Raw genomic sequence first — 27,665 nt, forward strand, 5'->3', positions numbered from 1 at the left:
GTTGACAAGAGGGTCGGTAGAGCGCCGATTATTTGCTTCCAAAGTGTTGTATGATAGTGTATGGAAAAGCTCGGAGTATTATCAAAGAAATGGGATGAGTTGTGGCACCGAATGTCATAAATATATGTGTTTCTCTAAGCAGGGTGTGCTCGATCGTCGAACGAATCGCCATTCCCCGTCCCTGGCAGTGCACATATTCGGGACGGTGATACGAGCACCAACTTGAGTGGACGCGGAGATTCGAAGCTCACAAACACACAAAAGAATGTCTTTTGTTCTGTTGGTACCACATTAGGCCTTGTTCGAGGCATCGTGACAACATGTATCCATGCCCATTATATTGGGGAACGCGGCCGCTTTCTTCGTACATCAATGTCCAATACCATGGATCCAGCCTAATGGTGGATCGATGTGCCTGAGCTCCAATTGGGGGTCACTTCGTTGAAGTCCAAGTAACTGGGCTGTATATCAAATTCGGATGCAGTACTGACAACCCGGAATGCAATCATCACTCTATAGGTCACTTGTGAACAACAACACCCACAGTCGCGTAGTCGAATTAATCAATTGTAACGATCTTCACATTCTCACTAGTGGTGGCCGAATTAAACCGTGCATTGTACCTTCATGATAGTAAAGTGGCCTTTACCATGTCAGCACTATAGTCCAGTCCTGCGTATGCCAGATCGTGAACGGAATAAGCAAGTTTAGCCGCTTAGGCTCCTAGTTCCTCCTAAACCGATTCCCTTACTTTGCTACCTTATCCATAGCATCCCGTATATGCATGAGTCATGCCATTGAGTCTATCAATATAGCCGGTTGTGCCTACAGGCTACAGCAACGCTTGCGCCAAGATAGACTGGCATCAAGTCTATTAATATAACCGGTTAAGCCTACGAGTTTCCAACAACTCTTTCGACCAGGATCGACTATCACACCCAAATACCACTCGTTCAAAGCAGGCTAACAGCTTTTGTGCTAGGTATACAAGCATTCATTCTAGAAGTCCTATTTTCTTTCGCATGCGATGAGGATCGGAAATACCGGATAAGCTTCCATAGACGAACGAGACAACATCGTCTCGCACAATTCGCCCGTCGTCTTCTCGATGGAAGATCGTATGTAGGGAGCTGAAGATACCCTTCTCTGCCGCATTGCACTAGCATTCTTGATTCAGAGCAATGGCACAAGAGCGGAACGGCCCAGACTTGTTCAAAGTCTGGTCGAACGAGGATGTTATGTACAGTAGCTGTCGCTATCACGGAAGATTCTCAGAATCATGAACAAATATACTAGCTCGACACTCTTCGTAGGACCTTTCCTCTTTAACTACCGTTTCTATAAGGGTGCTCGCTTCAGTCTCTCCCTAAACATAGTCCGATAAGAACAAATAAGCTACTTCCTCGACATCTTCCGTTAACATATTATGTATACAGCCGGCACTACAATCTTCACCTATATTCTCCCCGAAAACTAAGATAGAATGTTCGGAGACTTTAGTATATAGAAAGAGCTTGATTTTGGATAAATTCTGCAGATCTAACAACGAGATACGATAATAGCATAGACAGTCCATAGAATTCCGACTGAAATTATAGAGAGATGTTCTTAATCCAACATAGGATGTTCCGCAGAGTACGAGTAGGGCTGTACTAATAGATTACGAGGGGGAGGAGATAACGATCGAAACTATTACGGGTCCGGAAGGGAGAGAGTATTATTCGCGAGGTACGGATAGGTTTATTATCTAAACTCGAATCTCCGTATAGTATAGAAGCTAGAATGTCTGCATGAGACTCATATAATCGATGCTATCGGTTATGGTCGGTCAAATCGAAAGCGTAAGTGTGTTGTTTGGACGTGGCTGAGACCTAGTCTCAATCAACACTAGCTTGCTAGCGTACATCCTCGATATTCCCGTTGGATTTCCGATTTTCAAGCCACAACAAGACATAGTGATTCCCCTCTCTGCGTCTTTGCTTCCCTTTTCTTCTCGCTCTACCATAACACATATATCCATTAAAATCAACCGGACCCAAACTATGTCTTACCTTGGCAGAAGCTTGCTCCTCTTGGCGCCACTGTCCTACAGTGCCCTTGGCCAGTACCTAGCACCCGCCGGCTTCACAATCCCCGCAACAAATGGTTCCTTACCCTCACCAGCAGGTGACGGCAACGCATGTGCCGAAGGCTTCTTCCCCGGCCGTGACGAAACCATCGTCACAATTCCCTACACCTACGCCCAAGTCATTGGTGTAGTCGGCAACTTCACCAATCTTGTCTGGGCAGGCTCTCCACCCGACAGTGTCTCTACCAATGCCTCGGCTTCAACATTATCAGACAACAACTGGCAACCAGGCGATGCTCGATTTTACGAATTACAAGGCGCTACGGTTATTGAGAGTCTTGTGACGTATTCTCGACCTGCTGTCGATGGACCTTATGTTGAGGTTCATACACTAGCTCCATTGGGTATCACGCTTCCTGGCGGTGTGAATATATCAAGTTACGCGGATTTTGATGGTCAGGTGTGGGAAGGAGTTTGCGATGGAAGGGCGGTGCAGGCGAATTTCACCACGGTATTTTGCGCCACTGACGCGACAGTTGCGGGAGCGGCGTTCAAAGCCATCCATGGAGAGTCGGTGTTAGAAGTTGGGAGAATGCTGGGTGGACAGAATTTCACTAGCTGTGATGCTTTGAATGCTGCTGCTGGTGGAAGCAACACGACCACCTCGCCGGAGATCTCAACAGGAGGCAGCGCAACCTTACGCACCTCGTTCCGATGTCTTGTCCCGATTGCTATAGCGGTGATGAGCTACATCTGGCTTTGAAGCAGGGCGACCGACATTTTATCCGCTGCGTCCTCGTCAGTACGGATGCTAGCATCCTTCACGGACTGATCTAGTAGGCATCAACCAACCCATATCATATCAAATGGAATCGCTTGATCCCATCCAATATTTCAATGCCAACACCCTACCAATGAACTTCATTTTCCCTCTCAAGATTAATCACTATGCATATCCTTCGATCATCTGCCCGCAAAGCAAGAGTTTTAAACGAGTTTGTCTTCGATGCCAGACTTTCTCAAAGCTTATGCAAACGATCGTTCGTATTGAGCATTGATATCCTTCTGCATGAACGCTCGCACCTCCTCCTCACTTCTGTAACTTTCTCAACCACAATATATCGCGATCCTGATGACTACGTCTTCACGAATGTGTTACCATCGAGAGTCTGTCCCGCCCTAAAAGACGAAGCCAAGAATGGATGGCGATAGAATGGGACGTCCATAAGATTAAAAGAACCGAACGGCCATTCCTGGTGCCCTCAATCACCACCACAAACACTGGACACACGCCAACGAGTATCACCACGCACAACGCAAAGAAACGAAAACAGAACCAAACACATGTAGTCTCAACATCTCTCAATTGCCACGCATATCTGCCTTCCTATCTGCTCCATACATCCAATCCATCCTCAACATCGATTCCGTCCCCGAGTCATATGTCCTACACCATCCCACATCCCAACCCTCAATAAAGACATTACATCTTCCCTCCTCTCCTTCCCTCGCCCTGCTCCCCAAGGATCAGATTCACACGATCATATTATAGTGTAAGTCGCCCGTGTAAGCAATCTTCATCCTCTCCACCACTCCATCCTTGCCTCCCCACTTCTCCTCCCTCCCTTGCATCACACCCTACGCACAACAAGCATCGACAGCTCGAAAACAGAAAATGAGACGAAGAAAAGCAAGAGTAGTGTAGAAAAAATCAGATCTCCAAGATCTCCCATCTCAACAAACTACTCCAGTCAACAACAGTAAAACACACTAAACAAAAAAAGAGTTCTTTTCCCAATGCGAGGGGTGGTATCTTGCTTGCTCCATCATCTGGAAAATGTGTGCAAACCCGCAAAAACAAAAACTCAAATCCAATCCAACGAGACCCTCTCTCCACCAAAAGCGAACTGTACTATCCTGTTCACCTCCTGCGCTGCTATTCCTCCCCCAACTCTTCCTCGGAGCGAGGCGAAGGAGATCCAGCGACCGGGGTGACGATGAAGGTAGGCCGGCGATGTGCCAGGCTCCAGAAAAAATGACTCAGATTCGGTATCTTCTTTTTCCCGACTATACTCGAGGGCGACTGGGCACCTGTCCTTGTTTTGCAGAAAGAGCAAAAGATATTGTGGTCATTATCAACAACAAGAAACGATGTGTGTGGTTTCGTAACGGGCGTAATAAAGGTTGTATGTTCCATCTCATTTCCGCTGCTGCTGCTGCTGCTGACCACATGTCGGTCGCGGCGGCGGGCGCGGAGGCGGCATCTTGCGCGGTCTCCTTCGTGTCTGTACAGGACGAGGCGCATCAGCAGCGGCGGAAAGCTGTCGTTGTTCTGCAGCAGTGCAACAACGCGTCAAGCAACAAAAGAACTTCTAAATCTTCGGCGGAGAATGCCCTCCTCCTTCAAGCTTCGAGAAGAGCTGTTCGGGAGGAAGCCGATTCACATTCGCGCTTTTGTCGGCCGTAATGGGAACGTAACCTTCAATACGTCGTCTTCGTCGTTCGAGTAGGAGGCCAAGAAGGATGATCAGACCAGTGATTGCCAGGGCGATGGCGAGACCAATGGCAACAATGATGCCAACATCAAGGCCAGAGCTCTTGTTGTTGACAAAGTTGTTGGGGTTCTGGACGAAGATGGCTGACAAGCTGCCTTGGCTACCATCTTCCATGTTGGTCAGGATGTATGGTTCATACACGGTGCCGTTGAACAGCACAGCACTGGCGTTGCCTTGATCGGGGATGTTGATGTTGCCGAGAATCATGAGCACTTGGTCAGTGGCCACCATATCGCTCAAGTCGTGGTCTGAAGTGAGTGGCATGATTTGCAGCTTTCGGATAGAGGTAGATTCACCAAGACCGGAAGCGGCAGTCCACGTGCCATCCTTGTACTTGGTCAAGAACACAGATTGGTTGTTGGTAGACATGCCACTGACCCAGAACTGGCTGTAGTCCCCATTGACGGCAGAGATGGCAGTGACAGGTCCTGGCAAGCTGGATGCTCCCTCGAGTTCGGTGAAAGTCTGCTCCTTGGCATCATAAGTGGCCATTGTAGTCTCGTTGCCATTGACAGTCAGGTTTCCAGCGATCATGAGTTTGGTGTTGGAGGTCCACACCATGGTGTAGATGACGCCCTCAAGTCCGGATCCAGTGCTCTGCCATTGCAGAGCTCTGGTGTCGTAAAAGCACAATGGTCCGCAAGGAAGTGAGCCTGCAGTCGCATAGTCGCCACCAACGTAGACATCCTCTCCCTCAGGTTGAGCAGCGATGGAGTGCACGACGACATTTTCTCCGCCGAGAGCTGGCGGGTGAGGAGCTGCGAATCGGTTTGCAGAGAGGTCGTAGACTACGAGACCTGTAGCAGGGTTGCCGTTGACAGTACCGTTCACGGCACCACCAGCCCAGAGCGCTGTCTGATACGTGTCCATGGCGATGAAGATCGAGTCGGAGGTGAGACCAGACACGCCGCTGACAGATTCTCGGTCACTGTCAGTGTTGTTGATGAAAGCAAGATTCTCGATCGTGCTGCCGTTGCTTGCGGTCGTGCTGAAGCTTCCTCCCAGAATGGTGATGTTGAGATTGTTCTTGTTGTAGAAGACACCATCATACACGCCCGTGTAGTTGCTGCCAGACTGACCGTCGGTGAGATCTCTCTTCTGCGTGCCACTTGAACTAGCTGCAGTATTGGCCGAGAGTCGAATATTAAGCGACTGCAGTTCTGGTGTGCCAGAGCCCACGAGCTCAACAACGTCGTTGATGTCAAGACCTTGAGAATCGATCTTTCCTGCGTAGACGGGATCCATGCCGGGTACGGTGGTGTAAGCGGTGAGCTGGCCATTGAGTGCGCTGTTAGTGCCGGGAATGTTCTGTAGCCAGTTGTTCTCGCTAGGCACCCAGATTGCGAAGCCCGCGGCATCAAATGCAGCATTGTCGCCAAAACCGTTGACAGAAGTGAAGTTGCCGCTGATGGCCAATGTGTCCCTACGGTCGTCGGCAGTCATATTCATGACGAGGGGGACAATGCTGAAGACACCGCCGTTCACACCGGCGCCCAAAGGTGCCCACTCGTTGCTGTCGATGGAGAAGGACCCGACGTTGTTCAATCCCTCAGTCTGGTCTTGCGCAGTGTTTGTGAAGATGCCACCAATGAAGAGGGTGCTTCCGTTGAGCATCATATTGAACACCTCGCCGTTGAGTCCGCCGCGTGGGAGCGACGCAGGACCATCGCTGCCGATGGACATGATATTGGAGATTCCATCGCCGGAGAAGTTGCCGGCAGCGTAGAGGTTGTCGTTGTAGCGGATGACGCTGGCAAAGCTTGCGCGCCCGTCAAGAGAGGTTCCAGCTCGGTTGACGACAGAAGTCGAGAAGTTCGTGCTCGTGGTCGCTTCATTGGGGTTGTACTCAAAAAGACCATTCAGTCCTCCCGTAGTAGAGGAGGATGTACTAGTAGAGGAGTTTCCACCAGCAGCAGAGATGAGCTCGAATCGAACGCGCGATGCGACGACGGTGAGGGGCACGCGCTGCCCGGCAGCTGGTGCAAGAGTCACTGTAGGCTGGAAGCCATCGGTGTCGATGTAGCCGTAGTAGATTTGCTCGAACTTGTCGTAGTTGTTGGTCTGGAAGCTGCTGGTCGTGGCGGGATCAGAGTCGGCGGTCATCGAGGCCGTGATCTCGACGCGACCCCTGGAGCTGCATGATTCGTCAAGGATACAGCCAGGTGTGTACAGTGTGACGGAGTAGTTTCCGGATTGCTGCAGATTTGGTTGGAACACGACATTGGTGTTGTCGCCCACGTTCGCCTCGGAGTTGATCACAGTGGAAAGGAAGTCAGATGAGATCAAGCCAGGATTTCGAACGATGCCCCAAGATTCCGCAGGGGTGGCGGTCGATACTGAGGCGGCTGCGGTATCCACACACGAAGGCGCGTTGTAGTCGTTCACCGCGAAGCTGTATACTTCGTCCGAGACCAGTTCCACACCGTTGAGGCCAGCACCCGCTCCGTAGAAGTCGGTGATCCAGATACGGAATGTGGTCATAGCAACACGGCGCACAAAGCGGAATTCCTGGACGGTGGTGTTTCCTTCTGGCAGAGGACAGAATCGGATACAGGTGGCATTTTGACCGGTCGTGGGATCGACGTACTCCAGTTCGAGAATGCCGGCGGTGTTCATTTCCTCGAAGTAGAAGCTCTTGGTGCCGCGCCCCTCGTAATCGGTGTTGTAAATTCGCAAGGCGGTGGGACTGACGCCGAATCCCAGCGCGGACTCCCAGTAGCCTCCAGTGTTGTCGTTGAGGAGCCAGGTGTTTCCCGAGCCTTGTTCTTCGCCGGTTTTGCAGATGATATTGTTCGGATCGCTGAAGCCCGCTCGGCTCGTAGATCCTGCGGCCGTGATGTTTCCTGAGCCGATGCTGACAGCCTGTGGGATGCTTTCAGTGCTCGTGGTGGTGTTGCCAAGAACAGCGAACTGGCCGCCAAAAACAATGTTGTTTCCACTGTCTTTGGTGATTGTGTTGACGGGTCCGTTAAACCCGGCAAAAGGCAAATTCACCCATCCTGTAGTCCAGGCCATGGCATTTGAAGAGTTGCCTGCCCTGAATTGGCCTCCGACGTACACGGTCCCGGTTTCGTCGTCGCAGTACAGCGCATTCACGGGTCCACCAGACAGACCGGGCAAGGCCGTGACTTCATTACTGTCGGGATTCCACAGCGCAATGGATTCCGCTCTTACTCCTCCTAAACTGGTGAAATTGCCTCCTACGACCACGCCTTGGAGCTTTCCATCGACGACAAACGAGCACATGGCTCGTATTGAGGTGTCCGCATCGGCGAGGGCCAGCGACTGGAATGCGCCATCGGGATACCGCGTGAGCAGCGACTGGCTGCCGTTTGTTGATGTATTTTCATTTTGTCCCTGATATGTGTAGAGCGAGATGCTGTCAAAGTCTCCCCCTACTGCGACACGGCCCAGCTGTGACAGATCGAGATTCGGTGAGGAGGCGGCGGATTGCACGAAGGCGGCGCGCGCGACGGGTACGGAGGTGGTCAGAATGTAGGCAGCAAGCTCAGGCCCGAGGGCGAGCAATTGCTGGAGGAGGTTTCGCATCGCATGCGACGTGTGCAAGCGTTATCGCGCCAGAGCGGGCAGAGGAGGTGGTGTGTTGTCGGTCGGTCGGGCGGTCGGGATCGTGAAATCGGGCGTGGTTGGTAGGATGCGGTGGGAAATCGGTGCCAGCGATAGGAATGTCCGGGTCGCGCGAAAGTAAACGGTGGTCCGGAGCGAAGAAATGGCGAGTGTTAACGGGGCATTGGTATTATGGGTGAAGCAGAAGAAGAAAGGTTCCCGGTCGACTCTCGCAGAGCAAGTGACGCGGTGCTTGCAGATGCAGTGTTCCGGCAGTGGCGTCCCTGGGAGCTGCTGCGCGCTGGATCGGGAAGGAAGAATGGCGATGGGTCGAGTGAGTGACGGTAGTTGGCGTTTCGGACAGAACGAGAGACTGTGGTGAGTTGTTGGGAGGTGAGGTTGTCGGCGTGCTTCCTGCCTCCTGCTCGGTCGCGGTCGCCGGTCGGACACAGAAGGACGTCGCAGAGTCGTGTGTCGCTGAGGAATGTGCAGCGTTGGCTCAGGAGCAGCAGAACGCTAACGTAGTCGGTCATGCAATCTCGGATGTGCCGCGTGCACGACTGCGCAAACGACCTATCAGCGGCGCGCTTTGCGCAATAGTTCACCCGCTGCCGGGACGGTTCGTTCGCAATGCCCAGCCCAATCCATTCACTGACCTCACTCGTGCTGTCTTCAGTTGTATCTGCGGAAGACGCGTGCTGTATACTGCGAAAGAGACAGATGCACGAGAAGAGGCGATGTTGCTGTCAGCACGAGACCCTGACTCTGCCCAGCCTCCACAGCGACAGCAACCAGTATGCGGCGGCGGAAGTGACCGGGATGGGCGGGCGAACAGACGCAGGACTGCGCAGCCACGCAAACCCTCTCGTGTCGTCGTGAAACCTCCACTGCACCGTCGCCCTACGCGTGGCCTTCCCATTGACGGAGACATCAGACCCTCTGTAGCAGACTGCTCTTCACACAGGCAGGACCTTCAGCACATGGGGACGCGCTTATTGAACACCCAGCCTTCGTGCTACCCGCGCACCCTGAACCGCCCAACTTCCCAGGCAATGTGGTACAATCTGCAACAAGGACCCACTTCTCGGCTGTACCTGCAGACGTGGAGCATGTGATCGAGAGCTGGTGCCAGCCAGCCAGTCTCAATACACACAGGTGAGTGCCTTCGCGGGTACCCGGAGTCTTGACGGCAATGAAGACCGACAATTACGAGAGCGAAGGCAAGATCAATGGGGCAGTATCTCCACACGCCATTTCTCCACGGCATCAGCCAAGTCGACACGCGCCCTCCATCGAAGGGCACATCTTGCTCACTTGGTAGCGACTGGACTTGATCGCAGCCGCGAAAAGCCAAGTGTCTTGTGGTGCAAGTGCTTCCTTTGCAGAATGATCGAACCTGCCTAGAACTTTGCAACTGCGAGTGTTCTTGAATCAATGGCAACAATGCCACACGCTCTGAGCTGACCACCAGAAAGAAATGTCTACGGCACCGTACTCCCGAGTAGCGGCATCGAACAAGCAGCTCATGATGTGTACAAACTCTTCGCATTCGAAAGGTAGACTCGGCTACGGGACCGTCATCTCTGGGTCCCTCTTCACATGACAACCGCATCGAACGACATACTGAGCGGCATTGATAGGCGCGAGCAGTCAGGGACAGCCGATTACTCTGAAACCTATTCTCTGACAATCTCTTGGATGCCAAACCCGACTCGGTGGGATACGGAGCGGCAGGGTCGGCACGAGCAGCCAGGGAGAGCTGATCAACCAGCTCTGTAAGCTGACCTCTCGTCCAGACCTCATGTCTTTAGCATAGCCATGTTTGATACGCAGTACTCCTGCGTAGCAGCATTGACAGAATTTGCAGGCGTCTTCTCGAACAAAAGTACAGCCATCGCGTGCAAATCGTGTACTTCCGGCCATCTCAGATCTGGCCAATGTCGTCTTTGAACACATCTTGAAGTTCTTTCGCTCCAAGTGGCTTCGCACGATACAATCGATCAGAGAAAGCAAAAGACGTACGATGTTGTCTTCAAGATCAGTTCTATCGCATCGTGCGTGGCGATCCTTCTATTCACTGCATCGAAGGATCTCACAATTCTGGAGGCACGAGAAGTGAGGATTGTTCTCTTGCAGATCCTCCAATTTATCACATTCCGGCTCTTCCAATTCATCCCTACTGCGATCCTTGACTGGAACCAATCCGCTGGCAGCTCCCAAACACCAAGAAAGGCGTCTACCAGCTGCATTCCTACCAAACCAACGACACAGTCGTTTTTTTTTTACCTCGGCCAAACGCTCCATATCTTCACCGTTCAGATAGCATGGACCCCACCACGGAGCGCGTGTCTTGTCCCCGAAGAAGAAGTAGCTGGCGATGTGGTGGACCTACCGCTGGCATTCGGTGTTCTTGTATGTATGTTTGAGGCTCCGTTCAGCTTGACAAGCGCCATCGCGTTGAGCGAGAGTCTGAACGGCAATGAGGGAAGACGATTACTGGAGTTGGAGCAAGATCAAGAGCGTGGCGTCTTGTCACCCGGCCGGTTCCTGGCGTATATGGAGCCAACAAATGGCGTCCGGCGAAAGGGACATCTTGCTCACTTGGGAGACATTACCAGCTGCTCGCAGCCGCAAAGTCCGCTGTGTGATGCAAGTGCTTCATTTGCACAATCTTTGAAGCTGTGTGGAGTTTTTCGAACGAGAAGATGCTGGGGTAGGTGGCAGCTGCTGCCAAGCAGCAGTGATAGGCACGAGCGGTCAGGAAAATCGAGCATTCTGAGACTTTGTCTCTGACCATCTGTCCGAGGTCAGTCCTTACTTGTTTAGATTCGGAGCGGCATCGATCGGCCTGAACTGCGAGGAGGAACCGACCGTATTGCTCTGCGAACTCGTCTTTCCGACAAGACCCCATATCCTTGGCATAGTCATCTTTTCAATAGTCATCTTCCGAATGATCATCTTCACAGCAGCCATCTTCTATACGCAGCACTCCAGCGTAGCATCACTGACCGAATTTGCAACCATATTTTCGAACAGAAATACAGCCATCGCGTGCACATCGTGTGCTTCGAGTCTTCACAAATTCCCCGTGATCCTATCTCTAATGACAAGTCTCGCTCGATAATGATCGTACACCAAATCGACTTCGAATCTGCAAACAAACAGCCGAAGTGGAGGCCCGTCACCATCGATACATCCTCGGCCATTTGCTAGAGTGATGCATGATACGAGACAAGAGCTAGGAAGGAAGTCTGCCAAGAGCCATGTTTTGGGCTACTCTCTTATTCTATATCTGCTGCCTCTCTCTTATTCCCCAGGGCATTTCTCCACACAGGTCTACTCCGTCTCATCTGTCTACCAGACAAATCTCTCATCGTCTCTCTCTCCCAGCTTCGATCCGACAATGCGGTACACCCTTCCCGCCTTTCTCATACTCTACCTCTCTGCCACATCCGCACAAGCACCCAACAACCGCTGTCCTGGCGGTCCCGGTTCAATACGGGGTTGTCCAGCCCCTGTACCGCCAGTACAACTCTGTAAATCAGGAAGCGATGTCATATCTGACAACCATGAAGAATGTCGAATGGCCTGCAATGGAATTGTAAGATTCTCCCAAGAAGTGCAAAGAAAAAAAAAAGCTTTTCCCCACACACTGCAATGATAGTATCAACCTTCGACACGAGGGCAAAAGAACTACGGATACTAACTGCGAAACAAAAGTGCGCTCAGAGACATTGTAACTCAAGGTGCGCGATTGTCCCAGATCTTTCGGGGCGTTGGTTGTGTCAATGTGGTAAAGGATCTTGATACTTGTGCGGCCAAGCACCAAACTCTCAAGGGTTTTGTATAAGGCGAGTGCTCGGGAAGAATCTGATTGAGAGAGATGAATTATCTCCCTGACTTGGTGTTGCTAGGTTGTACAATCTATTCACCTCTGCGATCCGCCTCACAATACGACCTCGCAAGCGCAGACAGACAAAGCGTCTTTCTGGTCTGTCTCTAGCGACTCCAACTGTTACGCCGTCTGCAACACAGGCACCTCGCAAGTTTGTTTGAGCAGACCGAAAGCTTAGCTGAGAACTACGGACGTTCCCTGTCATCTTGATCGAAGATAAACCACATTTCACCCAGTGGCCGCAAACTGGGAACTCACAACACAGTAGCTCCTCGACTATTGTGGGCCGTTCGTTCGCACTTCACAGAAGGATGATAATATCCACTGCTACTGCTAGTACTGCTGCTGCATGCCTGCTCGCACTCCGCGCTGATCGCCACCTGCCGCCAAATCCTCCTCTCGAGAACATCCTTAATTCCGCAGACACTCAGCACGGTAACGCTGATGCTTTCTTATAGCGCGTAAGCTCGTTCGATCACTGCATGCTATTTCAGCTTCGAAGTGGTAGTATTGAACTTGCTCACGATGGGATCAGAGTCCCCGATATGGCTTGTGTCCTTTGCGGAGCTGACGAGCCGTTCATGATGCGGAAGTGAATTAAGCGTGGAAGCTTCGCGATCTAGCTTTTATTCCCAATGTAAACAAGGTAGACACAAGAGATTTTCTATCACTCTGTTTTGGTCATCGCTAATCTGGGCGTAGGGAGAGCACATTCAACGACTTGAGCAGGAAGACCGGCTAGACGCGGAGACCATGAAATTGTGTATCAATTGAGGCTATCACTCCCTGCTTTCACCTTCAAAGAACACCATTGCTCGGAGCTCAATACTCGCTCGTCCAGGACACAAATTCTCGGGTACTTGTGGGTCCTTCACAGAGCCGTGAGCGACTCGTCTCGCTCTCCCATCAACTTTGCTGTCGAAAGTCTTGAAGATGATGACATCTTCTGTACCCATCTCAGAGCGATAAAAGAAGCGATGCCATGGGCTATAGCGAAGATAATGCGTGGAGCGTCGTGGGTTGCGCGGGTTCTGCGACACGAATGTGAGAGGAATCTCGTCGACGTCCGGTACCAGAGTGCAGGCATCGAGAAGTGCGAGGTGTGAGTTCAATACTGGTCGGAGTGGCCGCCATACGTTGACGTGCATCTCGCGCACGTTCATATGCGAGAGACGGCGGGTCGTTTTGTAGTATTGGGCGAGCGTCTGAGCGAATGCTATCGAGCTGTCTGTCATCATTGTCACATGTCAGTCGACGAAAAGACTGTACAGCCTTGGACGACTTTTGAATTGAAGAGACAGCTCGCATACCAAGATGGAATTCAGGAACCGGACCTGGGTGGCAGCCTTCCCTGCGGACGAAGTGATTGAAGATGGTAACATGCGAGGCCTTCAACCTGTGAGAATGATCAGCTCACGTCCAACTATAGACGCACCAAGCATAACAACGAGAGACCAACACCTCACGAAGGAACTTCTCCATCTCAGGGATATAGATCGTTTCAATCTTGAGCTCGTCTTCGAAGTCTTGCTCAGCAGCCATGCTGCTGAGATGCTTGTACCATTGGAAACCGCATCTGTCAAGCGAGAAATGCGACTCATTCCCGGCGACATCATAGACCATAGCCTGGCGTGGATCGAAAGGGAATCGCTGTTTGTCGAGCTCATCGGAGAAGACGAGAAAGTCTTCGTCGGCTTCACTCAACACTCGGGTATATCCAATAGCGGTGTAAAGATCTCGTGTGGTAGGATGCTGGTCTGTATCCGGGAACGACATATCCACCTACACAGATTGCGCCAAGTGTGCGACGGCATCGTTGCTCCAAAGCATCAGCTCAAGGTCGACCGTTCCTCCGGCTTTGCTGGATCCCCTTCGACCGGCAGGCTAAAACGGTATCGTCGGTGTCGAAATGCCGCTTTCCTGCATGCTTTGCTCATATGAGTGTCGTCCGGACAAGAAAAAAGGAGTGGGCTCCGAGGTGCAGTGTGTATGAATGGGAAGGGAACATGTACCAGCCTCCAATTATACTGTATACAAAACCCCTGCCTGCATTCGAGTGTGGTAGTCGGGACCCTCAAGCTTTGTAAGCTTCGCGATCATGCTTGCAGAAGCTTATCTTAAATCACATTCGTCACATAGGGCTTCTTTTGAGCTAGAGTTGAGAAGAGCAGAGGAGCGTTTCGTCGTATCCAGCCAAGTGACGAACATGTTGGTCGAATCCCCCTCGGGCTCCTTTACTCTTGTTGTCTACAACAATCCGGCTCGGTTTGGCGACCTAGTCCTTCACGTGAGTCAAAGGAGGGTATTACTCTCGGCTAAAGTGGCAATTCTCTACAGTCTGTCATCTGCATACGCGGATTCAAGGAATATAAGCTCAAGGTCCTTTCGGGGCTCTCCTGCCAAAAGGCTGCCTTGAATCGGCTACTGAAAAGGTCGCAAATGCCCAAAATTCGAGATATACCCTACTACCCGTTCCCCGTATGCAGGCGACGGATTGTAGAGTGAGAAGTCCAGACAACATTGAGAAGTTTCGATACATCGGACACGAACTCCTGGCAAGCCGTGAGAGCCTGAGACCTTGTCGGCCGCTCTCCCCTTGCCTTTGAATGAAACCATAGAGTTTGTAATCCAAGCCATGATGACAACAGTACACCTCAACTTATGCACCAACATGGCACAGACAATGCCCTGCTCATAGGAATCTAGCTGGCATTTGGAGCTGACATCGTATAAATCGTCAGGCGAATACGGGGACCCGATGTGTCTATGCTCAGGAATTAGCAGTGCATCTATCATACGGGGCCGGATTGTATCAACCTACTTGATGAGCCCTATGGAGCTTTTCAAAGGCGTTCTGCTGGTAGTCTTCGAACGATTGTACTACTGTTCTGAGAGTCTGCCATACCCTTGGTCATGCACGACGGCTTATTCTAGTCCCCGCTAGACCCTTCAAGCCTTGACTAGGTTACAGGTCTTGCCTCGTCTCAAAAATGGACCACAGGTCTGCTTTCGTTGGCGACTTTTGTTGGAGTTCGACTTGGATGAGGACTGGTTTCTCGTGCAGGACCTTGATCCATGGCATTGGAGCTCTTTGCGTTTTCGCCTTGTCCATGTCGTCTTTCTTTGACTTATCGATGCGAATCTTCTCTATCGAGCGGGGTGATGGAATGATTGTCACGGGTTTTCGATATCTCCGAGCCCGAAAAAATCGATGTTTTGTGTAATGAAAGCAATAAACAAGAAGGAGTAGGAGCCATACCCTCGGGTAGACGTCCAGTTGCATATATATGAGCGGTGTAAGAGTCCAGAGCGAGACCAGTATGACACCAGCGGACCGTCGTTTAGGACACATGGCAGCCACTTTCAAGTTGAAGATACGGGAGCGTGTGCAGGCTGAGCTAGATTATGGTGCGTGACGAGCGAGGTAAGACTGAAAGCTTGCCTGTCTGCGATGCTGCATGCGAACATCCAGACAGCTTCATGATTTTCGGTTGAACTTTCTCCATTTTGGTTTCCAACAGCAGAGCTCACCCAGTGCCACTGCAGGTCAAAGAAGCGAGCAAGAGAGACTCCACGCATACCGGGCTGTCGAGCGGATGTGGTACCCGGAGCAGCATTAGCTGGTCGGCGGCCGCACGTATCGACCAGACTCCATGCTGCAGTCCTCGTTGACCTCTGGCATCGAAATCGAGCGGCATCGCAGCAAGCAGTGCATTCTGCCCATGGCTCATGCATTTGTTTCATGTGGAACTATGGAGGGATCACAAGGCGTGGATCATTCTGAGCCTGGGCTCGTCGTTGGGATGCACAAGCAGTATGGCCGGAGAAGTCTACTCAACTACCTTTATGCGCTGGTTCAACACGCATAGAGTTTGAGAGTGCGCTCTGGACCGTGAAGCTGCTCTCCAGTCTCACCATGCGTTTCCCGTCGAAGTGTTGGTTGTCATGAGTTGGGAATATCCACCTTTCATTGTTTCATGGATACCAATGAGACACCGAGTCTTCCGCTGTTCGAGAATTGAGGTATGACCGTATAAAGTAGTCAGCCGTGGTGCTTCAGCTCTTCGTTTCGTCTTCCATCTGGTCCTAATCCTCAACATATTCCACACACGAACATAACGCTTGCCACAATGACGACTCCCACGTTTTGGAACACGATCGAGACTCTAGTCAGTCCTGTACCACCAGTGGTTCTGGAGGCCGAGCAACAATGTAAGAAGGGGGAACTGGTGATTGTAGGAACAGGCATCGCGAGCGTTCGTCAGATGACCATTGAGGTAATAACCGTTCTTCCCAATCAACAAAATAGCATTAATGCTAATGCCGTGAAAAGGCCTTGGACTACATCATGCAGGCGGACATGGTCTTCTACTTGGTTCTGGATCTGGCTACCGAAGCTTTCATCCAAGCTCATGCCAAGAAGAGCGAGAATCTCCATCAATACTACGGCACGGAGAAGCCCCGCATCAGAACATACACTCAGATGGCCGAAGTCATGCTGAACAGCGTTCGCGGCGGAAAGCTTACCGTTGGCGTAATGTACGGCCACCCCGGTGTCTTTGTCAATCCCTCGCATCGGGCAATTGACATTGCACGGCACGAAGGCTACGAGGCGAAGATGCTCCCCGGTGTGTCAGCCGAAGACTGTTTGTATGCCGATCTAGGGATAGATCCGAGCACCACTGGATGCTCCATGTTCGAAGCCACATTTCTGCTCTTTGAGAAGGACAGGTACGTGAAACACAGATGGTGGACACCTAAAGATCATTGACATCGCCTGTCACAGGATCGACACCCGCAATCACTTGATCATCTGGCAACCAGGTGCTATTGGAAAGAGTGCAATGATCTTCGACAATGAACATGTTCATAAGGTAGGTGACAATAATTTCAGCACTGTTGCGAGTCCTACTGATGTTGTGAAGCTGGCCGACTATCTGGAGCCACTCTACGGTCCAGATTTTCCCGTGTTCTCCTACGTCGCAGCTATGCGGCCTCTCGAGAAGTTCAAGCTTGAGAAGATCACCATCAAGGACCTGCGGGACAATGCAGTCATCAAGCGTATTGGACTGAACCCATGCACGACTTTCTATCTTCCACCGAAAACGCTCCCACCGATCAATCGTGGAAAAGGATCACCGTGGGAAGGCACTTTGCCACGCGTTACGGAGGCTAAGAACGACGAGTTGCCTACCGCCCAAGCTCTGCTGCGCACTTCGGCGTACCGCATGAGCCACCCTGAGATGTCAGTGGCGCCACTGTATACCAAAAGAGAACTGGAAGCTTGCGAGGAGCTCAAGAATTTTGTGCCGCCGGAAAGCGAGAAGCCGTTGAGTGCATCTCCAGCGCTTCGACGTGTCGCTATGAAAGTGGCTCTCCTGCATCACCGCTTCCAGCGGCTGGATAGGGATCAGATCGCCGAGATAGCAGCATCCGACCCCGATCTCACCAAGGACGAACGTGAGAGGCTCCTTCATTACGTGGAGAACATCGAGTCCATCCTGAAAGGAACTCCCTTCTCGCGTATCCCACCCCTGCCAGTGCCATCCGTCAACACGTTCGCCCAGGCGGAAGACGTCGTTGATGAGGTTGCTGATATATTTGAGGCGGTCATTGAGGAGAACGAACACCATGTCACCGGGAAGGGCTTGCAGCTTGTTGCATTGGTTCGTTAGTTCTGATGACGGATTTGTCGAATCGATCTTCGACTTGTACGTATTGTACGATGCCTTGGTTGCCCGCTTGTAATTATCGGAAGTCAGCGAATGGAAAAGTATTGTTTGTGAACGTTCACATCGAGCATAGATCTCTGTTGAATGGATATAACCTCACGAGTGTTACAGTTTAGTGTAGCCTCAGTTGATTCACTGCAGCCTTGACACCGACGTACCATGAGTCCGATCGAAAGTGGACTCCGCTGCCTCTCACACGTGCCTTTCTTTGATGATGTCGGATGCTTTCTCGGCGATTGCATATACCTGAGAGCACAGATTGAACATCTGTCAGTGGAATGGACAAACAGCATTGGAAACCGATCAACGTACGGTATGAAGCAGTCGTGCGGCTGGCAAGAGCGGAATGATGCTCGCGTCAACCACACACAAATTCTCAACTCCGAACACTTTCAGGTCGGGCCCCACAACGCCACCCAGCTCGAGAGGCATCATCGAGCATCCGCCACTCTCGTGTGAACACGAAGGCATCAGCATCTTATGCCTGCTCAAAGCTTTAATGATATCCCTCGGACTGGTAGCGTCGGGCCCAGGACGCAACTCCTCCGGTTGAAACTCATTAAAGACCTTTGGAGATCGGAACAGTTCACGCGTCAGATTGACGATTGCGCTGACGAGAATCTCATCCGTCGGGTTTGCAAGTGTGTTGTACTGTACTAGGGGTCCAAGATCCGGATCGCTGGTGTTCAGAAGGACTGTGCCTCGAGAGAACGGCTTCTGTAATAGATTGATGAAACTCTCAGACCACCCTTTGAAAGCAAGTTCGTAAAATCCACTCTGAGATGATGCAAATTGTTTCTGAAGGACTCGCAGCTGGGCAACGTACCCATGTCGGGAAGTTGCTGTGTACACCTTTGGCAGATAACTCAGATGATACTCTGTTGGAATTGTCTGGAGCATGCTCAAGGCACTGACTGAAGCTTGAGAGAGCGAAAGCGAGGCCACCAAGTCGCCGATCGCTACAGTCAGTGGGCCCGTTCGATTCGAATCGTACAGCTGCTTAGCTTCGCTGTACAATGTGGTATTGTGTAGAAGGTCAGTCCATCGAGGACCTTTGAAGCCGGGCAGATTCCATAACCATTGTATGGTTGGTGTGTCCTGCAAGTTCATGCCCACTCCAGGTAGGTCGTGCACGACAGGGATCTGTTTAGACTCAGTATTGTCAGAACAGTGAACGGAATTTCCAACTGACTTTAGCTTCCTTGAGAACATGATGCGGGCCCACTCCGGAGATCTGCAGCAAATTTGGGCTAAAGATTGGTCCAGCAGCGAGGACGACTTCCCGCGAGGCTTTGATATGTCTCCAAGGAGCGTCAGTTGCAGACCGGTCTCTGATCATCACACCAGTGGCAATACGATTCTCGAAAGTGATCGATAGCACTTTCGTGCCGGGCATCAGCTTGAGATTGGTCCTATGCGCGACAGGATCGTAGTAGGCAGTTCTGGCTGAGCTTCGGGTTTGAGTACCCGGGTTTTGTGTACTAGGAGTCCATCCAATGCCGACCGAAGAGCCATCATTGATGTCCTCGACAGCTGGAATGATGTGTCCCAGGTTTGTCCAAGCGTCATGAAACACTTCTTCCTGCGGCCATCTCCACGCGGGGAAACTGCTGTGCACTGGTCCGCTTGATCCCCATACCGAAGAGTTCCATGTCCTGCCAGTTGTAGGAGCGTCCTTGGGTGGCGTGAAGTTGGAGCTCTTGATGAAGTATCTATCACACGACAAAGTCAGCAGAGTCCTCGTTCAGGAACGAGACCGATGGGCGTACGGCAAAAGATCATCCCATCCCCAGCCAGGGTTGCCCAAATCCCTCCACGCATCATAGTCGGCTCTAGAACCCCGGTTGAAGAGCATTCCTGAAACAACGCTACCACCTCCCACTGTTGCACCAATGCCTATAGGCAACATCAGGCCATCTAGCTTGTCGATTGGCGCCGTAGGAAATGTATAATACAAGCGCTGCACGTTGGGATCATGCTGCATTGCATTAAGGGAGTAAAAGTTCCTCGTCTGAGGGACGTTGATGGTGATGTTATCCTCCAGAGAGCCGTACTCGATAACGAGTACTGTATGATTTGGATTCTCCGAAAGACGATTGGCAACCACGAGACCTGCAGTCCCGCCACCGATGATGACAAAGTCGTAAGTCTCTCCATGCTTGGCGCTATATGCCGGCTTCGCAGACTGCACTACACAACTGCCGCAGCAATAGAGAGCCAGACACAATTCAATGAACACTCTGTACATCGCTGGAAATTTGGCTTGTGATCGTTTCGGTTTGCTTGATAGTATTGGGGCGAGATTTCCTCCGATCATGATGAGAGGGTGACAATAATCAGTGCCCGTGTTCAGCGCAACGAACGCATCCAGGCTGATCGATGAAGAAACCTCTACCGGGTACTCGTGCAGTTGGATCTTCTTCCAATCTACCGCAACATAATACGTCACATCCGTCGAAAAGTCAAACCACTTCAGACGAAGTGGCCTCGTGCTAGCTTCATGGGTAGTGGAAGGAACTCCGGATGGTGAGTTCAATCTTGCAGCTGCAACTTTGACCGTTCGCTTGACACGTTGAGTGACAGGGATGATCCCAGCTGCAAGACGCGCAGCCTTGCGTGCGTGGACGACTGGCAGGGCAATAATCGATTTCGAAGGAACCATGGACGTGATGAATATACAGCTGGCATCTCAGCAGAACTCTATCAACGGTAGTGCTGGGAGCGCGGCGCGCATAACGATTGGGGGCGTTAGATGCAGCACCAAGGAACTTCGTCGAACAAGGCTGAATGTGAGAGCGCCATGTGTTCTATGCATCAGTTTCACTGTTGATCTCGACCTGTCGCGTTGTCTTGAGTGAGGCCCAGATTCTCACGCCACGATACTGTGTAGTGAAGCCATGCGCTTGTTTCTGTGGTCGTATCGTAGGCCGCACAGTCTTCTCTGGCACATATTCGTAGCTGTCATCACAGGACACCCTCAGACTCAACAACAAACGCCGATGGTCGTCTATTCCTCCGAGAACACGGAATGGTCCTTGGTCATTGCCATGGCCACAGCTACGCCACGCCAGAAGACCTGGTTCGAGACAACCTCCTTCTACTAACATCTTTCGATCATCTTAAGCAGAACGCGGCAGTCTCGTCCCGGCGCGACACCGGGATGTCTGGCAGCTGGTCCAACAGCCAAATCGTGTCCTTCCTGATCACTGCATTCTCGAAGAGGATGTCGAAGCCTCCGTCGACTGCGGCGATTCCTTGGGGTCCTTCTTCTGAGCGGATACCCTCCATCTCGTGGAAGAGCTTGTCTTCCGAAGCCGTAAACCAGACCATGTATGCATGAGCACCACATTCAATACATGTGCGGTCGCCGCGACTCAGGCGTAGCGTGAGGGCACACTCGATACAGGTGCGGTGGTTGCAAGGAGGGACGCTGTAGTGATCGTTGCGCTTGCCGCAATCTGGACAAAGCGGTGCGCGTTGACGGGCGGTATCATCTCGACCATCGTCAAGGTCCAAATCTTTATCGTCAATGTCCTGCTTTTCCTCATCCTCCTCTTCATCTCCGCTTTCAGTGCTTTGGCTTGAGCTTGTCTCCGCTTCATCTTCGACTTCATCTTCATCTCCGCTGTCCGTCGTCACGTCCGACGCCTGCTCGCTGTCGATGGCTGTGGGAATGAATTCGTTGAGGTATGCAAGGCGATCATCGAGCTGAGGGTTGTTCGAAAGGCGAGGAAGTGGTTCTCCAAATGTCACCTCCAGATCTTGCTGTGCTTGGTCGTCATACGACTCAAATTGACAAGAACAGGAGAAGCGCATGGTAAGCATAGTGCCTTCCTCGGCTGCGATATTGGCTCGCAGCTCGTCGACCGCCTCTTCTTGTTTGATGTCAAGTGTAATCTGGGCGACTTCCTTCTCCGTATCGCTCAGCATACCCAAACGCCGTCGGATGTCGAAAGTTCTTGATGCAATACGAGCTCTGGACAAGTATAACGGAAGTTTACCAGGCAGGACTATCCATCTCGGATCGTCATTCTGCGCAACGACACTGTCGCGATGCGCATACCGACAGTCATTGTTCAGACACAACAGCTTCCTCGTTGGGCTGTCGCGGCACCAACGGTGGATGCAAGGCTGCTCGAAAAGCTGGCATTGGTCGCAGACAGATGCTTCATTGCACGGCAGCCCATGTGCCATGCAGTGGTCGCAGACCATGAACTTGTTGTGATGTCCGCCGTGCATAACATGTGTCATGTCGGTAGTCTGTGCACTGGTTAGCTCAACTTTGATGAGTCCAAAGTGGTGTCAATACGTACTCCAGACTCTTGGGTTCTCTGCTGAGCGCCACGGAACAATCTGATAGCATGAACGCCCTCGACGTGTTGATCGGCTTCATTGGCGGCACCATCAGAGCCTTCCCACGATGCCATATCGTTTACTGTGAGGGGCTCGGCATCATCAGAGTCTTCCCACGCTGCGCTGTCATTCGCTGACACAGGCTCAGTGAGCACGCTTCCTTCCGTCTCAGAGGTCAACGGATAGTCAGGGTGAAGCTGAATTTGGGCCGCGACAATGAGACGAAGACCGTACAATCGCTCGCCACTGTCCACGCCATCTCCGTCGGCTTCCAGTACTTCGCGGTATCTTCGAAACAAGGTTTCGCATTTCTCGCATGCACATGGAGACAGCTCGGTCCGCTCTTGCACATTTCTTCCAGAGGCTGTGATAACTGCATCGGGTTCAGGCAAGACCACTGGCGTGTCCGTCAAGTACAACTCCGGCATGTGCCTCTGGTGCATTTGCGTCCGACCAGTCCACACACCGATCTGTGCCCAGTGTAGATCCCACCATGAGTCCGAGTATTTGTCGCACTGAATTCCTTCGATCAATTGTGCAACTTGCTCGAGGTCGAAGCAGATACTGCAGTTGCACGGCGCGTACGCGAGACGGCCACTGGAGTCGCGCGTTGAGTTGTCGCGTGGGTCTTTCGGTATGTAGGCTTCGGAGAGTTCATTCTTTCTGCGCCGCTCGCTCCATGAGTCGTCCGAGTTCGCGTCCATCGTGTCGAACTATCACAGAATTGTTCAGTAGTCGTCGTCAGAAGCGAAAGGTGAGAAGTAATGAAGCTGGTCTGAAACGACGAGCCACCACGTCAACGTCGGCTCGCACTGCCGAACTTGAGTTGCCTGACGGCCTGAGCTTCACTTCATTCGTTTGCAGATCCCTACTTGCAAAGGGCAGGAGCGAGGTCGCACTGCATACACTTCATCCGACTTGACTTCCGTTGACCGCATTTTATCGCTAGCACCGAGCGTCAAAATTTAAGCCTGCACTTTGAACGTCCTTCCTGAAGCCGTCTTCCTCTCCTTCTCCTCCGTTTCTGGTCTCGCTCGTCGCAAAACTGTGCCACGTCAGTATGCAGAGATGTGAAGACTCGCATGGGGTGGAACTCACCTTGCAGGAAATCTGCCGTCCGTCTCCGCATGCGGCTGTGAATGTATGCCTTGCTGGCCTTGATGTGGTAGTGGAAGTAGTCACGGAAGGTCTGGATGTGTGAGATGACCTCATATCGTCGCTGTTGGGTGAGGTGGCGTGGAAACAGGACTGCCCAGATGTCAGTCTATTCCCACAGTATGACGCTTCCCTTAGAGACTCACCGAATGTGATGTATCCAACCTTGTCTTTCCCACCCGCCAGCCCAGAGATGCCCTGCAATTCCAAAGGAGGGTCATTCCTGAACAGCACTTGCGGCGCATTCTGGATAGCTCTCCTTCTCGCATCCACAAATTCCTGCAAGAACACCTTTCCATATATCCTGTCCGTCTCATCCGAGAACACTGTGCTGAATATGACAGTCACACGATCGTGGCTAGCCTTGATGTAGATGGCCTCTTGATCACGGTAGTGTATCGCCCTCAGCTCTCCGCCCTCCTTCACTCCTTGTGGCGCACTCTCGCTTGTGTAGTGACTGGCCTGCTCCGCCAAGCTCGCATACTCATCGAACGCCTGCTCAAAAGGTGCAGCCATAGCGTTGCGCTTCAACAAGCTTATCCGGCGGATCAGATCATCCTTCTCCTCTTGTGATTCTGACAGGTTCTCCAAATCCACTTGCACACTGAAGTCGTATCCTTGCTCGGGCTGGACAATGTAGGGGCCATATTCGCGTTGCAGAACAGCTTCGGCGCCGTATTTGACGAGTTCGGGGAAGCACTTCACGGCGATGGAGATGAGGATCTGGGTTTTGGCGTTCGGCGTGGAGATGTGAAAGGTGACATTGTCAAAGTCTGAGACTACTTGGTCGATCGAAGCGGGTGCGTTGCTAGCCTGTTGTTAGCCAAAATGCATACCATATGCGATTGCCTGAAGACATACTCTGGGTTGAAGCGGTCTTTGAGCAGCGACTCAATGAGCACGTTCTGATAGTCGAGGAGCAGCATTATGAGAGGTGTGGCAGCTCGGCGCTGCTGTGAAGTGTGTTGCTGCTCAGGAGAAAGTGCTGTGAAAGCTCAATGCTGCAACAGTCGAGTTCCTGCCTGGCGTCCGATGCAGCTGTCGTAACTGCCAAGCCCTGCGCAAGTGGGACAAGATGCGGCTCTGCGATCCCGGTCGGCGGTCGGCATGTGGGGCGCGCGACTGCCGATCTTCGAGAAATATTCTTGGGCGTGCAGGAGCTCTTTCCTCCAGACAGGTAAGTGAACATTGCGCCATTGCTTCATGTCGACTTTGGCTGACTAGACCGAACAGGACCATGGTGCGCTCTTATCGCAGGTACGAGCCTGGACAAATCTTTGGCACCATTGCCACCGCTTCCTCCAACACCGTCTGGACTGCCGACTCATCCAGTCGCAATGCTGGCAGTGGAAGAGCTTTTGTAGGCGCGAATGAAGAAGTGCTATGCTGGGATGTGAAGAAGGGCGAGCTACTGTCACGATGGAACGATAAGGACAATCGCAGTGTCGTGACCTGCATATCACAATGCGATGTGCAACCCGATCTCTTCGCTGTGGGACATCAAGACGGATCTATACGGATATGGGATGCGCTGTCCGGACAGATTGTAGTGAGCTTCAATGCGCACAGGAGCGCCATCACACATCTACAGTTCGATCGAGAGGGTTCACGACTTGCAAGTGGGAGCAGAGACACGGACATCATTATCTGGAACCTGCTCTCTGAAACTGCCGAGTTCAGGTTGAAGGGCCACAAAGATCAGATCACCGGCTTGTCTTTCCTTCGAACTTCGACGGCTGGAGCGCAGGCCAACGAGAATGTAGACGGCATAGCAGACGAAGATGTGGAAGAACGTTACCTCTTGTCCACATCGAAGGACGCACTGGTCAAGATATGGGATCTGTCAGCGCAGCATTGCATTGAGACACATGTTGCGCAAACAAGTGGCGAGTGCTGGGCATTGGGCATGAGTCCAGATGGAGCGGGTTGCATCACCGCGGGCAACGATGGCGAGCTCAAAGTATGGAGTCTGGGCATCGATGCGCTGTCTCAGTTGGCGCTGTCTGTGGGCGACGGCAAAAAACAAAATGTGCTACGTAGCCAAGGAACCATACAAAGACAAGGAAGAGACAGGACGGTCAGCGTTAGCTTCCATCCAAAACAGGACTACATCGCGGTCCACGGCTCAGAGAAGGCTGTTGAGCTGTTTCGGATACGGTCTGCAGACGAGTTACACCGAGTGATGCTCAGGAAGCGAAAGAGAAGAAGGGAGAAGGCTGCTGCAGCGGGAGAGACACTGGTGCCGGAGAAGGAGGAGGCATTGGAACAACCGGAGGTGACAGACGTCTTCGTCCCGTACGTGATCGTTCGGACTGGTGTCAAAATGCCAGATGGGAAATGGGCGTCGGGAGGAAAGGTTCGCTCCGTAAATTGGATTACATCTGGAGCTAAGGCTGCGAAGAAGCTGCAGCTGCTGATATCGACCACGGACAACCGTTTGGAGGCGTACGAGGTTGTGGCACATCGCGCAAGAGAGGACAAAGGGAGTCGAGAAGCGCCCGACTACAGTCGCTCTCTTGCAGTAGAGCTGTCTGGGCATCGGACAGATATTCGCACTCTGGCGCTGTCGTCCGATGATCGCATGCTCGCAAGTGCCTCAGCAGGATCGCTCAAAGTATGGAACCTGCGTACCCAGTCATGCCTACGGACGATGGAGTGCGGCACTGCACTATGCTCGGCCTTCTTGCCTGGCGACCGTATGGTGCTTCTCGGCACCAAGTCCGGAGAGCTCGAACTGTGGGACATCAGCACAAGTACGCTGATCGAGAAGATCCAGGCTCATGATGAGAAGCACGCGATCTGGTCTCTCGCTGTTCATCCTGATGGAAGATCAGTAGTCACTGGATCTGCAGACAAGAGCGCAAAGTTCTGGCGATTCGATATTGTAGACGAAGAGATTCCCGGCACAAGAAGAACAACGCAAAGGCTGAAGCTAACACAAACACGGCAGCTGAAGGTCAACGACGACGTGCTCTCGATCTGCTTCTCGCCTGACCAAAAGTATCTCGCGCTCAGCACCCTCGATAACACAGTTAAGCTGTTCTTCGTGGACAGCCTGAAGCCGTACCACATCCTCTACGGCCACAAACTTCCCGTGCTCAACATCAGCATATCGAGTGACTCCAAGCTTATTGTGACCAGTTCGGCAGACAAGAATGTCAAGATATGGGGTCTTGACTTTGGTGACTGCCACAAGTCTTTCTTCGCACACCAAGACAGCGTTATGCAGGTCGGCTTCATACCGCATCCTCAAGAGCAGGAAGAGAAGCATACAGTCTTCAGTGCAGGCAAGGATGGAGTGGTCAAATCATGGGATGGCGACAAATTTGAGCAGATTCAAAAAATGGAAGGCCATCATGGTGAAGTCTGGGCAATGGCCATCAGCCAGACTGGCGAGACTATTGTCACGGCCTCACATGACAAGTCCATTCGGACCTGGAACGTCGGCGATGACCTGATCTTCCTCGAAGAAGAGCGCGAGCGCGAGCTGGAAGAACAGTACGAAGCGACTCTGGCCAAGAACATTGACCACGACTTCGAAGGCGACGAAGACGAGAATGCAGAAGTCGCCGCCGCCTCAAAGCAAACAATCTCCACACTCACCCACGGCGAGAAGATTATGGAAGCGCTAGAACTTGGTTTCGCAGACCTGGAGCTGATGACGAAGCACAATCGACAACGACTCACAAACCCTAAGATGCCCGCCTACCCTCCTGAACGCAATCCCATCCTCACAGCCTACGGCAACATTTCCGCCGAACGCCACGTCCTCAACACTCTGCAGCGTGTGCCTCGACCGGCACTGAATGACGCTCTTCTGGTCCTTCCCTTCTCCACTCTGCCTACCCTCTTCACTTTCCTCGCCATCTTCCTCCACAAATGCATGTCCCCCGAACTCGCATGGACGATCTCATACTTCATGCTGCAGGCGCACATGCAGCAGATAGTGGCTTCGAAGAAGTTGAAGCCTCTGTTGCAGGAGATTTATGATGCCTACGAGAAGTGGCAGGATGGGGAGAAGAGAATCCTGGGATCGAACGTCGCGGCCCTCGAGATCATGACGAGGGAGGTGAGGGAGGAAGAGATTGTAAATGGGGGGTATTTGGATTACAACAAAGTAGGAGAGGCGAGTGAGGATGTAGTTGGGAAGGGCGGAAAGAAGAGAGCGTTTGCTAGTCTGGCGTAGACGCTCGTGTGTGCTCAGGGAGAGGATGTGTGGCTGCAGCTACATCGTGTAAGATTGTGCTACAGTGAAGGTAAGTGGCAGTGTATAGATCTAGACAGCATGAAAGCAAGCTGGACAGCCAGACTACACGGACCTCACAATGCCGTACTCTAGT

The 27,665-nt window shown here is 52.1% G+C and overlaps 8 protein-coding genes across 8 annotated transcripts; 3 read left to right on the top strand and 5 right to left on the bottom strand.

Annotated features, from left to right (window-relative positions):
- Positions 1-2,042: 2,042 nt before the first annotated feature.
- RHO25_005671 (uncharacterized protein) lies at positions 2,043-2,831 on the top strand (the record flags this gene model as incomplete). Its single annotated transcript, XM_023596554.1, has 1 exon — positions 2,043-2,831. The coding sequence occupies one exon, from the start codon at positions 2,043-2,045 to the stop codon at positions 2,829-2,831; it is 789 nt and encodes a 262-aa protein (XP_023452019.1).
- Positions 2,832-4,440: 1,609 nt separating this feature from the next.
- Positions 4,441-8,172, bottom strand: RHO25_005672 (uncharacterized protein; the record flags this gene model as incomplete). The annotated part of the gene is made up of 1 exon (XM_023596555.2): positions 4,441-8,172. The coding sequence occupies one exon, from the start codon at positions 8,170-8,172 to the stop codon at positions 4,441-4,443; it is 3,732 nt and encodes a 1,243-aa protein (XP_023452018.1).
- A 4,692-nt stretch (positions 8,173-12,864) lies between these two features.
- Positions 12,865-13,861, bottom strand: RHO25_005673 (uncharacterized protein; the record flags this gene model as incomplete). Its single annotated transcript, XM_023596556.1, has 3 exons — positions 12,865-13,313; positions 13,396-13,481; positions 13,545-13,861. 3 exons carry the CDS (start codon positions 13,859-13,861, stop codon positions 12,865-12,867), a joined length of 852 nt encoding a protein of 283 aa, XP_023452017.1.
- Positions 13,862-16,215: 2,354 nt separating this feature from the next.
- Positions 16,216-17,760, top strand: RHO25_005674 (uncharacterized protein; the record flags this gene model as incomplete). The annotated part of the gene is made up of 3 exons (XM_023596557.1): positions 16,216-16,362; positions 16,419-16,816; positions 16,872-17,760. The coding sequence occupies 3 exons, from the start codon at positions 16,216-16,218 to the stop codon at positions 17,758-17,760; spliced, it is 1,434 nt and encodes a 477-aa protein (XP_023452024.1).
- Positions 17,761-18,009: 249 nt separating this feature from the next.
- On the bottom strand, positions 18,010-20,479 carry RHO25_005675 (uncharacterized protein; the record flags this gene model as incomplete). Its single annotated transcript, XM_023596558.1, has 4 exons — positions 18,010-18,063; positions 18,130-18,960; positions 19,010-19,529; positions 19,587-20,479. The coding sequence occupies 4 exons, from the start codon at positions 20,477-20,479 to the stop codon at positions 18,010-18,012; spliced, it is 2,298 nt and encodes a 765-aa protein (XP_023452023.1).
- Positions 20,480-20,931: 452 nt separating this feature from the next.
- On the bottom strand, positions 20,932-22,874 carry RHO25_005676 (uncharacterized protein; the record flags this gene model as incomplete). Its single annotated transcript, XM_023596559.1, has 2 exons — positions 20,932-22,077; positions 22,131-22,874. 2 exons carry the CDS (start codon positions 22,872-22,874, stop codon positions 20,932-20,934), a joined length of 1,890 nt encoding a protein of 629 aa, XP_023452022.1.
- A 261-nt stretch (positions 22,875-23,135) lies between these two features.
- Positions 23,136-24,251, bottom strand: RHO25_005677 (uncharacterized protein; the record flags this gene model as incomplete). Its single annotated transcript, XM_023596560.2, has 4 exons — positions 23,136-23,215; positions 23,269-23,418; positions 23,472-24,133; positions 24,187-24,251. 4 exons carry the CDS (start codon positions 24,249-24,251, stop codon positions 23,136-23,138), a joined length of 957 nt encoding a protein of 318 aa, XP_023452021.1.
- Positions 24,252-24,562: 311 nt separating this feature from the next.
- Positions 24,563-27,511, top strand: RHO25_005678 (uncharacterized protein; the record flags this gene model as incomplete). The annotated part of the gene is made up of 1 exon (XM_023596561.2): positions 24,563-27,511. One exon carries the CDS (start codon positions 24,563-24,565, stop codon positions 27,509-27,511), a length of 2,949 nt encoding a protein of 982 aa, XP_023452026.1.
- Between the last annotated feature and the right edge of the window lie 154 nt (positions 27,512-27,665).

The sequence above is a fragment of the Cercospora beticola genome, chromosome 4, assembly GCF_033473495.1.
Source record: "Cercospora beticola chromosome 4, complete sequence".
NCBI lineage: Eukaryota > Fungi > Ascomycota > Dothideomycetes > Mycosphaerellales > Mycosphaerellaceae > Cercospora > Cercospora beticola.